The sequence below is a fragment of the Triticum urartu genome, chromosome 3A (assembly GCF_056163025.1).
Source record: "Triticum urartu cultivar PI428250 chromosome 3A, HENAU_Tu73, whole genome shotgun sequence".
NCBI classification, from domain to species: domain Eukaryota; kingdom Viridiplantae; phylum Streptophyta; class Magnoliopsida; order Poales; family Poaceae; genus Triticum; species Triticum urartu.
Window position 1 is genome coordinate 96336405 of NC_141875.1, and position 17184 is coordinate 96353588.

A 17184-nucleotide genomic window follows, 5' to 3' on the forward strand; every position below is an offset into this window, starting at 1 on the left:
GTACAGAGGGCACACCAACAAAGGGTTAATAACGATATCCATAGAGCATGAAAATAGCCTAGTTCAGATCATAAATAAGGAAATGTATGATTGGGGGTTGCCAAACACTTGGTTTGGAAACATGCGACAAACATAGTAACAGACTATTCTGGGCACTTGGCCAATCGTGTGAAAACAGCAATGGCAAAGCAATTTTCACTTGTCTTTGTGGACATGGCTTTAGTTGTTAGATCCAGAGCAGCGAAGTGCAGCCTCCATGGCATTATCATGTGCAATCGCAAGAGCATCATCATCAACATTAGTGGACGCAGATCCCTATGACATGGGCAGCTTAATTATTAGGAATTCTGAAAGAAGAAACCATGGAAAAGAAAGAAGAATCTAAATTTGGTAGAAATACCAATAGCAGATGAAAGAGAGGATTTAGTGAAGTTGGTGTTATGACCTGCCCATAATCTTTTTCAGCCAAACAAGGATATGTGCATGGGGCAGAGTCCTCTTCTGGAAGTCCACGGAGTGGAGGACTGGAAAACAAGACGACAAGTGAAGAACAAGGAAATTAAGATGCATGGAGAAGAAAAAGTTAAGGAAACCAAGGGAAGACACTGGCTACATTACCAGTAACTACAGGCCCAAACACCTGTCCGGTCTTAATTTTTTCCACGTACTCAAGGAGTTTCAGTTGATACACTTGAGCAGTAAAATCAGCCTCATCGACTGCTTGTTGTCCATGCTCAAGACCCTGAACTATCTCAGGCCAGTTTGGATCATACGTGAAGTCCGTGAATATATCAGGTAAGCCATGGACACGTGAAACAGCGACAGCATCATGGAAGTTTTCAGTCATGCAGCGAAGTTTGCCCGCATAAGATACTGGCATTATATTTTTCTTATTGACCTCAGACTTGGTAACTCTATCAAATCCATTAGCATCAGCAACATATTGATGATTTTCAGTGTTCATGTTGTCCTGAAGATTTTTACAGGATGTTAGTTGAGAAGTGAGAATATCATGCAGTGGTGTAATGGTGTTTCATCGAAGGCAGGAAAGCACATACACGAGGTAAATAGCAAGCAGAGACGGCAGGATAGCAAGCAATCTATGGTTAATATAAGCAGATGAATCTTCTACATGTATAGATGGATGAAGCAAAATGTGCGGTGCTTGGTGAGTAACAGTCGATTCAGTAGCTGGTATATGTAATTTTATGAGCAAGAACAAGGCAGGAAAATAAAGAATTTGTTGCAGTATAGGAAAACCATGAACTCGAGCGGAGTGCTCTGTTCACCTAGACAAAGTCAAGGGTAAATATCAGACTATTTTACTGAGCCAGTGAATAAACAGGGATTTCTCTCATTTTCATATGACGTTCATAATCTTCAATGTGACGAGGGCAAGCACATGCGCATTAAATGGTGGAGCGAGATAAGTTGAATCTGAGATCTACAAAAATACCTCTGCAGGCAGAACGGACGGGGCAGCAAGCGGTAGAAATCGTCGTCAAGGAAGACAGAAGGGCGGACGAAAGTCTGCAGATTGAAACAAACTGTAAATTTCCAGGGAAGTAAGGAGGCCTAGAAATCTGGTGCTACAATGGTAAGAGAGCATTGAAGAAGGGATGAACTCACCCGAAGCAGAGAGGATTAGGTTTCGGTTGGTCTGAAGGAGAGGATAACGCAGAAGGAGTGGACCTGGCAAAAAAGGATGTATTTGTCATGAGGTTCTTAGCCCATGAAATAATGGGCCTGCATATGGGCTGGCGGGTGGAACCTTTATATATGCTGAAGTTTATGTACGTGCCAATTTTTTTGTGGGTGTGAGCGAAGGTGTGCTTGCAGAGTGTGAAAATAGACGTGATTTATTATAGGGTTAATAATTAGTTTTATAGGACACGCATTATATCGCGATGCTAAACTAATAGAAGTATCCGTTGTATACAGAACATACTATGTGTGTGGAAATAGTGGACATAAAAATATAAGTTTTCAAAAATGTTAATCATGGATTTAAAAAAAATTAGACATGTATATAAAAAATGTCCCAGATGTAGAAAAAAATTCAATGTGTATGGAAAAAGCAGCATAAAAAATATATGTGTTAGAAATCAGTAGTCATGTATATGAAAAAAAATAAGTGTATATATTAAAAATTCCTATTGCAAAAAAAGTGTATAATTTTCATGAAAATTTATACATAAAAAAATATAAGTTCAAAAATATGTTAATCATGTACTTGCAAAAAATTAACGTGTCTACAGAAATATTCCTGATGAATACAAAATATGTACAATGTGTATGAAAAACGTAGACATGAAAAAAAATTCAGACTTTTTAATCATTTGTTTGAAAAAAAATAGAATGTGTATATATATAAATGTTCCTGGTATATAAAAAAATGTACAAGGAAAACCAACGAAAAACAAAAGGCACAACAAAGAAACAAAGATAAATTGAACAAAACCGAAGAAAGAAAGAAAGGGAATCAAAAACCAAGTAATAATTAAATAAATACAAAGAACTAAACTGCCTATTTTTTATTTGGGCGGCCTCTTTTGAATCATAAATTGTATGAAGGCAGTAAGAACGTTAATAAAGACTGTCAAGATAACATGTGAAAAACAAAACATTTCCTCAGTAATGAATAATCAGGTGGATCACCATTCTGTAATTTCTACTGCAGTAGGCATATATCAGTTATATATTAGGAAAAAAAAACTTAGATTGGAAGGGTTCAAAGAAGTGTAATTAAAATCCAATATCGCGCATGTGAATTTTAAACAACACAACATCTGTTTTGCGAAATGGGCTGGTTAATTAAAAAGAAAGATCGATAAGGAAGAGTTATCCTTAGGAGGACAGCTCTGGAGTGGCATAGCCAGAACATAAAAAGAAAAGGTACGCAAGGGAGAAGTAGTGGGCAGCAAGCGACAAATTGCATGGCGCAAAAGCGTAGACATAGTAGTCTGACTTATACTTATTTACAGAAACACCTAAATAATGAAGGTTGCCCAGTTCAGGTAGATATGTCAGCACTGTGATCTCAGCTCCTGAAGCATGGTGTTATTAGTTGATAATAATTCTTGCATGGTACAACTGCAGAGGAACCTGAAGATCTTGAACAGGTGACTGCTCCACTGTTAATCCATTTGGAGCAGCCCAAATAGATATGACCTCCGAAATATCTTTGTTTTCATTTGTCCACATGGCACAATCATAGAACCAAACATCAGGAGAATCATCAACTTGATGGCTGCTGTTTTCTAACATGCAGTGAGGGCTCATGATGTCTTCAATTATAGCCGTGCTATAAAACTCAGTTGACAGCCCTGTAACTCTTATTTTTTCTTTTCGAGAGAGGCTAGAAGATACTGCTCCAGCAGACGTGGACCATTTCTGAACTAAGAACGCACCACAAGGTAGCTGGATTCCAGCAGCATCAGTACACAACGTGTGAAACAAAGTTGTAGTTACTGACCCTTGGAAATATATAAGGTATTTGAACCTACCAACTTGCTTGACTATGACTTTTCCAGGACATTCAATCTGCATTTGCTGCAAACAGCGTGTTAACTTATCCTCTGTGATAATTTTTCCCTCGTCGCAAGACGTCAGGAGGAATGATGATTCCAATATCCGCATTTGGTCAGCTGGTATGTCAACATCATTTAAATATGAATGGGAAACCATTCCTTTCTTTAGTGCCTGGAAGAAAGAAGGAATCCTCCTGTGTGTTCTTTGAAGAGACTTTTTATGATGAGCTCCAATATTAATTCTGTCAAAACCAATACAAAATGTCTCTGTGTTCTTGTGGCCACTACTTTGGTTTCTTCCTTTGTCATACTTGCTGGAGACATGAACGAGTATGTACCATGGGAATGGCACAACAATTCTAACAGCCCATGCCGTGCAATTTACTGATCGAAGCTTGTGAAAGTTGAGATTGGCTTGACTAACATTCTCAACAATGCAATGTGGCTGCAGGGCACACTCAATTGCTCTTCTAGTCCAAAGATGTAACGGCAAACCATAGATCTTTACCTTTAGATGTTCAGTTGCTGTCTCCATCATTTCCTCAATCTGAAAATCGTACAGTATTGCTTCCATTGGCACACCAACATTTTTCACAGGGTAACATAGAACTTCAGTCCCATCTAGTTCCATGGTCACTCCACTGGACAGAACCGCACATGCATAAGCTGTGGTTGCCTCATTCATTAAATCTAGCACCAACCAGGATTCGTTTTCATATGGAGCATACAGATATGGTTGATATGGCAGATGGATATGTTTAGAAATGAGTGGCGTGACGTGGTGCTCATCCATAGGCAATTCATCCCACCGTGCTATTATGTAGTGGGAACACAGCTCCAGAACCTCTCTGGTCTTGTGTTCTACTGCGCTTATAAAACCTTGTGAAGAAGAAATATCATCAATCATGCATCTCTTTGTTAACATCCACTCTCTTAATTGATCGGCCGTGGTAGTAATAAGTGTGTTAGGAAGTTAGAAAGATAAAAAGATATGTATGCCTGCTCAAATGGCACTTGGTGTAGCATTAGTAAATTCATACACCTATGGGTAGGTCGAAAGGCCAGGATTTGTTCTTCTTCATGAGATGCCCTCTGGTAACACCGAATCGATGGGTGAAGAGGGTTGTTTTTGATCTGTTGATGAACAAGGAGAATTGAGTAAAAAGGGCAAATAGTTATCTGTATATTACGCTAGCAAATGTTCATTGATTTGATCTTGGAAGATTAAAGAAAATGAATGTATGTTCATAGCGAATATATTGAAAGGAAGAATCACAGCGGATGAAACCAAAGGCGTAGCACATATAAATAACACTGTCTTAACATGAGGACATAGACTTTATACTTATACATGTCTAGATTGAAGTTCAGAAAGGATAAAGATTTCTAGGCCGAAGCTATGAGTAGATAGCTTCGCATCTTATTTAAGCAACCTAGGAGACTAAATACAACAAACACAGAGCCGCTTCCTAGCGATGAAGCCATACATATACAGCTTCACATGGCAACGAGACAGTTCAGCAGGCTCAATATGACGCTCATGGCGATGGGACATAGTCATCATCCATGTGTTGATGAATATCATCGGCTGAATCTTCATCTGAGTGACCACTGTAGCTTTGTTCAGGCACTTCATCATCTGAGTACATGCCTTTTTCCTCTAGGAACCGAGATGTCGTAGTTGTAGAACTTTGAAGCGCGACAATTGAACTGTGAATCTCCATGATAGCTTGCTTCATATTAGAAACACACATTGAGGTAGCAGGGTCCAAGAAAACGGCAGCAAGGTCTTGGATTCTGTTTGATGCATTGCGCACTTGTTCCACATAGTTGCATGCTTCTTTAGTTATCTGCTTGATGGTTTTGATGTGCTGGTTGATTTCATCTGACTGTTCTAGCAACCTGGTTGATAATCTTGTATGTGCCATTTTCATTTGCTCTATCTGATAATAGTTATAGTCCACAAGCACCTTACCCTCTCTGTTCTGCATGTATTCGATGGCCTTATCGACTGCATGATTCATTGATGCTACCCCATTCTGACATGTACGGCTTGATACTTTAGTCCGGCACGCTGAAGCATCGTACCGTGCTTTTGTGCGGTGAAATTGAATCTCTGTTCTAAATCGATCTTGTGAAAGATGATGCACAAAATACACTGGTTTAGGAAGACCGAGTTTCTCGAACATTGCTTCAGCCAGTGATGTGCTGGATAGCTCAACCAACTCCATGAGAATAGATCCACAAGATAAACCCAGAGGGCTGGCAGAAGGTATAAACACAGCGTCCATTAAGAACAGTAAGCACTGAGCTTTAGATTATATATATGCACTAACAATTAAAGAACTTTGTACTGAACCTATGGAAAAATGAAACTTTAATATCATGAGGACATCGGGAGAGACAAGCATGTACCAGGACAGGAAACGAAACCTATTAGACCATTCCTCCAACCGATTTTATGTGGATAAGAAAATAATAAGAAAGCATTTATACGGGCAGTGTATTGTAAAGCAGGAGTATGGCTGGAGCTAAAATATAAGGATATACCTTGGTAATTAGATTTGTCCTGGGTGGAGGATCTTGTTGCCCTTGGTGAGCATCAGAACGGATGAGCGGATCTAAGATGCAAGAAATCAAAACGAGTCAAAGAGAGAGAGAGGGATGGGGATTTCGCCATCCAGCAACACCACGGGGGAATGAGAAGGAGGGAGCGAGAGGTTTCCATGAGGATTACCTGCAAGTTGGCTGGCTAGGAGCTCCTCTGCTTGCGGGGGATCCAGGCGACCGCGGGTACAGTGCAGGTAGAGAGCAGACGAGGGTGAGCGGACGTGGGTGAGCAGATGTGGGAAGGATATAAGAACGGGGCAGCAGACATAACTATTTTTTTAGAGCAACATGATAAGGTTGGGTGGATGTGGCAGGCTAGAAGAAGGGCCTCGGTTATGGTTCGATAGAAATGCCATTGGGCCATAGAGTAATATTAGACAATATTGCAATATATTGGTATTATAAAGTATAAGGATAAGGACGGATAATATTTTACATTATAATATATGTAGTGCATATTTTAAATATAGTTGAAAATAGTTATTAGTTATAAAAATATTTTGTAGAATGTAAGGATGATAATAGATTAAGATTATATAATTTTTCATGTTATTATAATCAGTAGAATAATTAAATAAAGTGTATATTTGTTTGATGTTTAAATACGGTAATCGCTGTATTGTGATAAAATAATAAGAGGTATAAATAATCTATCTACTATACGGATATAGAAATGTTAATAATAAGTTTTTCTCATAATTTATTATAAGTTTATAGTATATAAATATAATTGTAAAAAATCCTTGCAGGACGTGAACATGCATTCTATGCTCATGTTGTGAGGTAACTAATATTGATCTTATAAAAGGAGTGAGGACTTAAAAATTAGCACCGCATTTGATGTGACCATAGATAAACCTACAACCTCTGATACAGCACAAGGCGGAGCTTGTGCGCTCAAGGTAGGGGCGGACATGGATGAGGAGAAACTACAAGAGCTTCTCCTTCTTTGGGACGGAGCAACTCCATGTGCTACGCCCGTGGTTTCCAACATGGAAAAGCAATGTAGAGCGCGGAGCATAGCCATGCTCAAAGGCGAACCCACCACCTTGCTCGGAGGTTTAGTTAGTTCAACGGAATGAGTGGTTAGCTATGTAGGTGATCCTAAGGGTGTGCACTCTTGCAATTAATACATTGTAAGAATGGTATGCGAACGGGGCTCTTTTCCCCACTCCTTTAATATATGATTTTGATTCCAGGGAAAAACAAATGAACAACAGAAATCAAGCTTTGTGAAGGACCGGGACACGAGAGGCAGTGAGCATATGGATCTACTTAAATCTAAATAGGAAGGATGACCTGCATAAGTGCTCGAAAAAACACCCGGTAGCAGGTAATAACCCGTCAAGGACACAAGGAAAATGAAGTAAGGATGATACTATCGGTTCTAAATATTAAGATTTCATAGCTTTTAATCCCTAATGCTTGTACTAACAGAGAGAGAAGAGGAAAACAAGACTTGAATGATGCAGTGTTGCAATCAATCAACTGGAAAAAAATTAGTATGTCTGGCAATGTGAGATAAACTAGTAAAGGAGAACCATTTTTAGATCATCAAGCCCAGCAGTAAATGAAAAGCACAAGCAAACACACATAATATAGTAACAACGGTAAGATCTAGATAAAGCAGGATATCCTAGCTGTATTTATAGAGAGCAGAAATTGTCATGCGAAGGAGGATAATGTAGGAAGGGATAAAGGTGATATTTACAATGCATAGTAGCTGGTCTTTTTAACGGCTTAGATAGAGGAATTGTTACGGCAGTGGCTTGACATACGTCTGTAGCTATCAAAGCCTTGCCTTACAAAGACACACAAAATATATTAAGTGCATGTCCAAAAGTGTGCTGAGTTGACGACCTTCAAATCTGCTATCTAGATCGTTCTTGCGGTGCAGCAAAGTCGAAATCTCTCGTCAGCAACACAACCATCCAGCGGTAAACGTAGCTTGATAAGCAGATAGAACACAGAAGTAGCCATGAGGAGAACAAAAAGCACAAGCATTGTATGATTACATATCATCTAGCATGGTAACGGCAAAAAGCGAACGGAAAGCACGCTAGTCATACTGTATGTACATATCTAGTGCAGTTCATGGAAGAACTACTGTCTTGCCTTCTTTGAAGTGCTACTCCCCTTTGCAGCAGGGTTTGCCCTGAGTTTTGTCCATTGGCAAAGCGAGGAAGCGTGTTAGCAAGTCCAATTGCATCGAAAAGGACCCAAAGGCATGGAATGTAATAAAAACAACAAGGTCATAAAGATTAGGCAGATGAAATGGACGATGCCATAAACAAGCAGAAAGGAAACCAAACGCTAACACACAGCTAATTCCACTGTATGGTTAATCAACTCGAGTTCATGAATCAAGTTATCTTGCATGGGACAAGGAAAATGGCATGTGCATGTAGTAATATAAAGTAAGGAGAATGAAGTCACATTCTATGCTAAAGGCACTGAATATAACAATTATGAATTTTAACCTTTTGGTTATAGACTGGACAACAAGAACGCCCTTTGAATCCTCAGCAGCTGCAGCTCTGGTTTCCTCGCCAATCTGTTTAGCTTAGCAGCATTAAATTCTATTGAAAATGAAGCTTTGTCTGTACATAAGCAGAAACATATTTGCATAGTAAAAATGTCCACGAACATTTGTCATGGATGTAGGCTGAACAGCTTTTCCAGCAGAAGCATCGCCTTCAGCCTGGGGATCTACATTTGTAGTTGAGTCAGATAGGGTGGCGTCCTGAGACAGCGGTGGTCCAGCAAGGAGCTTGCGGCGAGCATTCTTAGGACACGGTGATTTGCTGTAAAAAAATAGTTATTTGCAAGAGAACACACTGAATTTTCAAGATGCATGACATGGCAAAGACAATGACAATACCTTGGTGTTTTAGGCTTTATACCATGTCCTTTTCCTTTGAACGCAGATATAGGAGTGTTCATATGCCAAACAAATAGTTTAGGAGTCAAACAACTGAAAGGAAATTTGAGAAAGAGAATCAATAGTAGAAATACCTCATTGGGAGGCAACATGACAAGCGTAGACGATCCTATAGGGTAAGAAGTGAGGATAGGCACGGTCGTGCCTGAGCTATCAGCAGAAGATGATGCGCCAGGTGCATGTGACGCACCAGCAATTCCCAAGAGCACAAGATCAGGTTTAAAGGCTTCAGCAATCCTGCTAACTTGAAAGGACAGCTGGGTGCTTGAAGGCTGGAAGCTCTTCGTGGAGATAGTGACGACAAGGGTAAACTTTCGGGTAACAAGACGGGAAATTTCAACAGGCAAGCCTACATCAGCACCTCCTATCTCGGCAAGATCAAGTGCACTTGTAAAACCTGGGTACTTGCGGTAGATCAAAGTCATGAGTGGCCTGCCACTCTTTGCAGCCCTATCAAAGAACATAAATTCCGCCTCATCTACACCATCGCTTCCGAAGGTGCATAGACAGTACCTAGACATTGCAAGGCAAACGGATTGAGAAATAATTTATCAGATAAACCAGAACAGAAGCTCTCGTGGGAAAAGCACTCACGAAGGATCTGCTGCGATAGAAGAGCACGTGTTGTCTAAGCATCGATAATGTTTGTCGCAGGTATATGTTGTTTTATGGCAGTCCTTGCATGAGAGAAACCACCAGAGATTGTCGGCGCCCAGACCTATAATATTAACCTTGACCATGAACTTTTTTTCTGCGTTGATGAGAAACACAAGCGCAGTGAGAAGCAAGTAAAAAACATAGCAGGAACATCACAGGGGAAATGAAGAGAAGGAGAGAATACCATATTATCAAACGGGTCAAGAGAAAGCAGCTCCTGAACGCTCATCTCAACAGGAGGTTCAATAACAGGCGTCACAACCACTGCCTGTTCTCTTAGGATGTGAGCAGTGACAACAGCAAGACCTTCTGGAAGGCTGGATGAAGCACAGTGTAACACCCACGATGCGGCTATATCTCCCACGTGTCGGAGCACGACTTAGAGGCATAACCGCATTGTTGGCAATGTCGCAAGAGGGGTAATCTTTACACAACCCATGTACTGAATAAGAAAGAGGTACATAGTTGGCTTACAATCGCCACTTCACACAATAACATAAATATAACATTACAATCATCCAGATACAATCAAGGTCCGACTACGGAACCAAAATAAAGACAACCCCAAATGCATAAGATCCCCGATCGCCCCAACTAGGCTCCACTACTGATCGTCTTGAAAAGAAACGTAGTAACGTCCTGAGTCCTCATCGAACTCCCACTTGAGTTCAGTCGCATCTCCTGGAATGGTATCATCGGCACCTGCATCTGGTTTTGGAAGTAATCTGTGAGTCACGGGGACTCAGCAATCTCACACCCTCGCGATCAAGACTATTTAAGCTTATGGGTAGGGAAAAGGTATGAGGTGGAGCTGCAACAAGCACTAGCATATATGGTGGCTAACATACGCAAATGAGAGCGAGAATAGAAGGCAAAGCACGTACGAGAAACTATGATCAAGAAGTGATTCTAGAACTACTTACGTTCAAGCATAACACAAGATCGGGTTCTCTTCCCGGACTCCGCCGAAAAGAGACCATCACGGCTACACATGCTGTTGATTCATTTTACTTAAGTTTAGTTTCAGGTTTTCTACAACCGGACATTAACAAATTCCCATCTGCCCATAACCGCGGGCACGACTTTCGAAAGTTCAAAACCCTGCAGGGGTGTCCAACTTAGCCCATCACAAGCTCTCATGGTCAACGAAGGATATTCCTTCTCCCAGGATGACCCGATCAGACTCGGAATCCCGGTTACAAGACATCTCGATAATGGTAAAAACAAGACCAGCAAAGCCACCCGAATGTGCCGACAAATCCCGATAGTAGCTGCACATATCTCGTTCTCAAGGCACACCGGATTGTCCAAGGTTCCAGTAGGCCAACCCAGAGTTGCCCCTGGTGGCCACCGGCAGCTGACAGGTTGGACCAACACTGAAAGGAGCACTAGCCCGGGGGGTTTAAAATAGAGATGATCCTTGAGTCCGTGGAACCCAAGGGAAAAAGGCTAGGTGACAAATGGTAAAACCAATTGTCGGTGTCAAAACCGGCGGATCTCGGGTAGGGGGTCCCGAACTATGCGTCTAGGCCGGATGGTAACAGGAGACAGGGGACATTTTGTTTTACCCAGGTTCGGGCCCTCTCGATGGAGGTAAAACCCTACTCCTGCTTGATTAATATTGATGATATGGGTAGTACAAGAGTAGATCTACCACGAGATCAAGGAGGCTAAACCCTAGAAGCTAGCCTATGGTATGATTGTTGTGTATGGAGTTGATTGCCTACGGACTACAACCCTCCGGTTTATATAGACACCGGATAGGGTTAGGGTTACACAGAGTCGGTTACAATGGTAGGAGATCTTGAATATCCGCATCGCCAAGCTTGCCTTCCACGCCAAGGAAAGTCCCATCCGGACACGGGATGAAGTCTTCAATCTTGTATCTTCATAGTCCAGGAGTCCGGCTGAAGGTATAGTCCGGCTACCCGATCAGACTCAGAATCCCGGTTACAAAACATCTCGACAATGGTAAAACAGGACCAGCAAAGACACCCGAATGTGCCAACAAATCCCGATAGGAGCTGCACATATCTCGTTCTCAGGGCACACCGGATTGTCCAAGGTTCCGGTAGGCCAACCCAGAGTTGCCCCTGGTGGCCACCGGCAGCTGACAGGTTGGACCAACACTCAGAGGAGCACTGGCCCGGGGGGTTTTAAAATAAAGATGACCCTTGAGTCCGCGGAACCCATGGGAAAAAGGCTAGGTGGCAAATGGTAAAACCAATGTTGGGCCTTGCTGGAGGAGTTTTATTCAAGGCGAACTATCAAGGGGTTCCCATTATAACCCAACCGCGTAAGGAACGCAAAATCAAGGAACATAACACCGGTATGACGGAAACTAGGGCGGCAAGAGTGGAACATGAAAGTGCATTATATCGACTAGAGGGGGGGGGGGTGAATAGGCGATTTTTATGAAAGTCTTCAAAACGTGGAAGTTATGAAGACAAACGATAGAAATAAACCTATTTCCCTGCAGCGGAAGGTAGACTACACTAGGCAAGCCATAGTCAAGTATTCAATAGAGTGAAAGCACAATGACTAATAGCAGAAATGTAGTAAGGATCAGGTAGGAAGACATTGTGAAGCCAGACAGAACATACAGTCACTCAGTGAAGACAAAAGATAGTGCAAACATACAATGACTTCACAAGGAGTAACAGTAAGTAAAGGGAAGGGAAGATGAAACCAGTGACTCGTTGAAGACAATGATTTGTTGGACCAGTTCCAGTTGCTGTGACAACTGTACGTCTGGTTGGGGCGGCTAGGTATTTAAACCTTAGGACACACAGTCCCGGACACCCAGTCCTGAACACGCAGCTCAGGACACCCAGTCCTCACCGTATCCCCCTTGAGCTAAGGTCACACAGACCTCGCCCAATGACTCTAGTAAGTCTTCAAGGTAGACTCCCAAACCTTCACAGACTTCGTTCACCGGCAATCCACAATGTCTTTTGGATGCTCAGAACGCGACGCCTAACCGGCTGGAGGATGCACAGTCCTCAAGTGTAATAAGTCTTCAGATCACACAAACAAGAAGACTTAAGTGATGCCCAATTATCTCTGGCTCTGGGTGGTTAGGGCTTTATCCTCGCAAGGAATTCTCTCTCAAAGGCTTCAAGGTGGGTTGCTCTCAAACGACAAAAGCCATACTCTCAATCTGAGCAGCCAACCGTTTATGGTTGTAGGGGGTGGGCTATTTATAGCCACTTGGCAACCCGACCTGATTTGTCCGAAATGACCCTTGGTCACTAAGGAACTGACACGTGTTCCAACGGTCAGATTTCAAACTCACACGACAACTTTACTTGAGCTGCAAGCAAAGCTGACTTGTCCGACTCTGGACAAGATTCGCTCTCATAGTCTTCACTCGAAGACATAGGTTTTTGGTTAGGCATCACTTCAGTCATTCTGACTGGTTCTCTTGGACCCCACTTAACAGTACGGTGGTTCCTATGACTCAACACAAAAGAAAAAGAACTACGAAAGATCTAAGTCTTCGAGCTCCATAGGCTTCATATGGTGTCTTCTCTTGTCATAGTCTTCAATGGTAATATCTTCATATACCACCTTTGACTTCAATGTCTTCATACATTTTTAGGGGTCATCTTTGGTAGGAAAACGGAATTAATGAGGGACTTGTACCTGTGTTATCCTGCAATTCTCACAAACACATTAGTCCCTCAACTAGGTTTGTTGTCAATACTCCAAAACCAACTAGGGGTGGCACTAGATGCACTTACAATCTCCCCCCTTTTTGGTGATTGATGACAAACTAGTTGAAGTTTTCAACGGGGAATATAATCTGTGAAATTGTAAAGGATAAGGAATTGTTTTCATAAGTTGCAAGGGCTCCCCCTGAAGATGTGCATATCAGTAATTTGCTTTTGGAATGCAAATGCACATGGCAGGTTGTACTTGTGGAGATCCACTTCAACTTTTGATGACAATCCACTATGCATGTGAAAGTATATGAAGATAATGACATGCATAATGGAAAATGGACGTCTGCAGAATGATCTAAGTGCGGAATTTATCGTCGCACATGCGGAATTTATCTTTGCAAAACAAAGTGGTAGATAAGTAGCAGACGACCATCGAGTTTAAGTGTTACAACTCAAAGAACCAAATGTAGCAAAAAAATGAGAGTTGTAAGCACGAAGCAAAATATAAAGCACCCGCCCATATGGACCCGCTTGAAGACTATCAACCTCATATGCTTCTCCCCCTTTTGTCAGTAAGGACCAAAATGGTTCGAAGACATAGAGCATCTACTCGTTCCCATGAGGAGTAGGTGAAGTAGCAGGGTCGTTGGTGGTGTTTGGCGGTGCCGAAGAGCTTGGAGCAGAGTCGAAGCGTGCTGAAGGAGGTGGCGGTGAAGTAGCATCGTCTTCATCCTCAATAACTCTGGCAGTCACTATTGCAGCAGAGGAAGAGAACTCAGAGTCCTCAAGGGATGGAGTTCCTAGCAGCACAGCCCTTCGAGGAGGTGTGGAGTCAAACTTGAATCGCTCAGTGAAGCCATCCTCTTGAAGATCATCTTCAGAACACATCATCGTTAGCCCTTTCCATGTGCGACGACAGGTTTCATGGGCAACGAAAACATTCTTGGTGGCAAGATTGCGAATGAGATTAACATCCACCAAGAGGCTTTTCATCTGACACTTCAGCCAGTCATGATGCCTATCCTGTTTCTGATGAAGAGCCACAAGAAGCTCTCGGTCGTTGAGAACACGAGTGTGCATCTTGGGTCTTGCAGCAGTTGTACTATCAGTGGCTTTAGTGGAAGCAGGGTGTGGTGCACGTGTAGTGCCAGCCAGAGGATACACCCGAGTGACTGCTTCAACTCCTTCAATGTTCTGAGAGAAACTCTGATGCTCTGCATTCTGAAGACTTAGAGGTGCTTTGGCAGGCTCAGGATAGATGGCTTCAATAGAGATATCCACATCAGGCAGAAAAATCCGATGATTGCGAGCAGATGGCTGATATGAGATATTGGAGTGAAGTTTGATTAGCCGCATTACCCATGGGGCGTAGAACTTCAAGCCAAACAGATCAGAGCCTGATGCAGCAAGTTGGCGAATGAATAAGTCCTGTGCATTGAAGCATTTTCCATGAGGAATATAGAAGACCAATGTCTTCATTGCACCCTCAAGCTTGGCATTTGGAGAGTGCCCTTTGATGGGCCAGAGAGTTCGCCTGATGATGTGATAGATGGTTCTTGGTAGATACTCAAGGTCTTCAACGAATAACTCCGTGGGATAAGCAGCATCTTGGGGCAATGGCTTCATCATGCTGAGCATCTGACTCATATCAGGTTCCGGCCTCTTAAAGATGCTCTCAATAGCTTCACTATGCAGCTGACAGCCATGCTCGTAGAGATCCCCAGGAGTGGGCAAGCCAGTGAGCTCAATGATGTCAAAGGCTTTGGCTTCGTGATGAATGTTTCCAGTCATCCACTCCAGGACCCAAGTCTTCGGATCTCTGCTATACCCGCGGATGTGAAGTGTGGCATAGAATTGGAGCAGCAACTCTTCATTCCAATGCTCTTGGTCAGTTACGAACGGCAGCAGTCCAACTTCCTTGAAGCAATCCAAAGCTTCTTCCAGACAGGGCAGACCAGCTATAGCTTCAATGTCAAGGCGCTTGTGTGGGAAGATGCAACCTTGGTTGTAAAGAATGCATGAGTAATAGCTTCGCTGAGGATAGCTCCAGAACCGGTCAGATGATATCCTTTCCCTTGAGTAGGGGTTCCTGGAGCTATCGAAGAATGTGTTGTTTGCTCTGAAGCCATTGATATTGAAGGAGCCAGGTGCTGATGCAGGACCTGGGAACCTTGGCAATCTTGGAATTGGCTTTTGTACCTGAGGCCTATGCTCAACATGATAGTCGAACTGGGGACCGGCAGCAGACTCAGGAACAGAAGTGGCGGGATCAGTGGCTTCGCTGTCTTCTGATGCTTTTGCTGGGAGGGCTCCACATTAGCTTCATTGGTGGTTGTGGCAGCCTCAAGATTTTCATCCTCCACTTGACGAGCTGGAGGGTCCGTCACAAGCACGTTCTCCTTGAGAACTGCTTTTTGGTGGGACAGGGGAGTGGGAACTTGTGGGACTACTTCTTCCGCGGCTGATGCAGCCGGATTGTCTTCAGCAGAGACTTGAGGCCTTGGACCTTTGCGAAGCCCGCGCAATGCGGGCGACACTTGTGGAGTTTGAGTGGGCTGGGCCTCATAGTCTTCTTCCTCTTGTGGGCAATCCGCCCATGAAGCATCCTGTGCAATTGGCGTCAGTGGACGACCAATGCTGATGAGTTTGCTGTTTTCAAGCTGAGGAAGGACTACACCATCATCTACCTGGTCCTGTTGACCAATGTCTTCAGCAGCGATGGGATCAGCTGCTGGAAAGTCTTCAGCTTCATGAGCCTCTGTGGAAGCAGGCTCATGGATTGTCAGTTGTTGTTCAGCTTCAGGATAGACCATCGAAATAGGTTCAACAATCAAAGGCTCTGTGGGAGCAGCCCGATCTTTCTTGGTCTTCCTCTTCTTCTTGGAGGGGGCAGTTGGAGAGGCTTCAAAGTGTTTCCTCTTCCTGGCTTCAGCCTCAGCAGTCCTTGTCTTCTTGAGCTCTGAAGCGGTTGACCGGCTTTTTGGCTTCGAACCAGTCAGTCTAGTTGGGAAGACAATCGGAACTGCTTCCTGCCTTGGTGCGTCAGGTTCAGCCGTAGCAGGCTTCTTCTTCTTCTTTGCGGCCATCCTGGGGTCGATGCCAGGACGCCCAAGTGCCTTGCGCTTCTCAGCCTCATTATAGGCTTGCACACATCTGTCAGCCAGAGTCTTCATGCGCTCACGCGAACCCTGAGCTTCTGCACGTTTCTTTACAAAGGCTTCCTTGAGCTCGTGCATCATACTCTTGAAGTTCTTCATTTCCTGCACGCTGAGCTTGGCCATATGCTTCTTGAACTGAGCCTTTTCATAGTCAATCTTTTGCTTCAGTTCAACAATGCGCTGGGCGACAGCTAGCTCTGAAGCAATGGTGCCTTGGAAGGCGACACTGAGGCCAATGGGTAGCTGCAGATCTTCAAATCTGATGTTTGGCGTGTCAAACCACTTGTCAATGAAGTTGTGGATGATGGTCACATCAAAGAGAGGCAGATCATTGAAGATTTCTACTTCTTCTTTGCTCTTGATGAGTTGCTCAAGAGCGTCATCTGCAAGATCTTCATCACTTGACAGATCGATGGCGTCATTGCGCAGGATGGCAGCAGCAGTTAGCTCTTGGCCGGTGTGAGGCAGAGGCATTTTGATCTTCTGGGGCTTGGAGATGCATGATAAGTCTTCGGACTGCACACTGTCTTCAAGAGGTGCAGTTTCCAGTGGCTTCGCCCGTGAGATTTTTGGTGAAGGGGCAGGTTTTGAAGCTTTAGGCTTCTTCAACTACTTTGGCTTCG

General features: G+C 43.2%; 2 protein-coding genes across 3 annotated transcripts; both read right to left on the minus strand.

The window, feature by feature from the left end:
- On the minus strand, positions 1-1718 carry LOC147978737 (uncharacterized). 2 transcript variants are annotated; one of them, XM_087516661.1, is made up of 5 exons: positions 1630-1718; positions 1455-1530; positions 619-778; positions 446-524; positions 1-315 (listed from the first exon to the last, which is right to left on the minus strand). In XM_087516661.1, the coding sequence occupies exons 1-5, from the start codon at positions 1716-1718 to the stop codon at positions 144-146; spliced, it is 576 nt and encodes a 191-aa protein (XP_087372787.1). In that variant the 3' UTR covers positions 1-143. The 2 variants fall into 2 exon arrangements, with proteins under 2 accessions (XP_087372787.1, XP_087372786.1); XM_087516660.1 differs by having other exon boundaries at positions 619-970; positions 1457-1530; positions 1630-1655.
- A 1345-nt stretch (positions 1719-3063) lies between these two features.
- On the minus strand, positions 3064-4666 carry LOC147978738 (uncharacterized). The gene is made up of 2 exons (XM_087514871.1): positions 4579-4666; positions 3064-4481 (listed from the first exon to the last, which is right to left on the minus strand). The coding sequence occupies exons 1-2, from the start codon at positions 4610-4612 to the stop codon at positions 3064-3066; spliced, it is 1452 nt and encodes a 483-aa protein (XP_087370997.1). The 5' UTR covers positions 4613-4666.
- Between the last annotated feature and the right edge of the window lie 12518 nt (positions 4667-17184).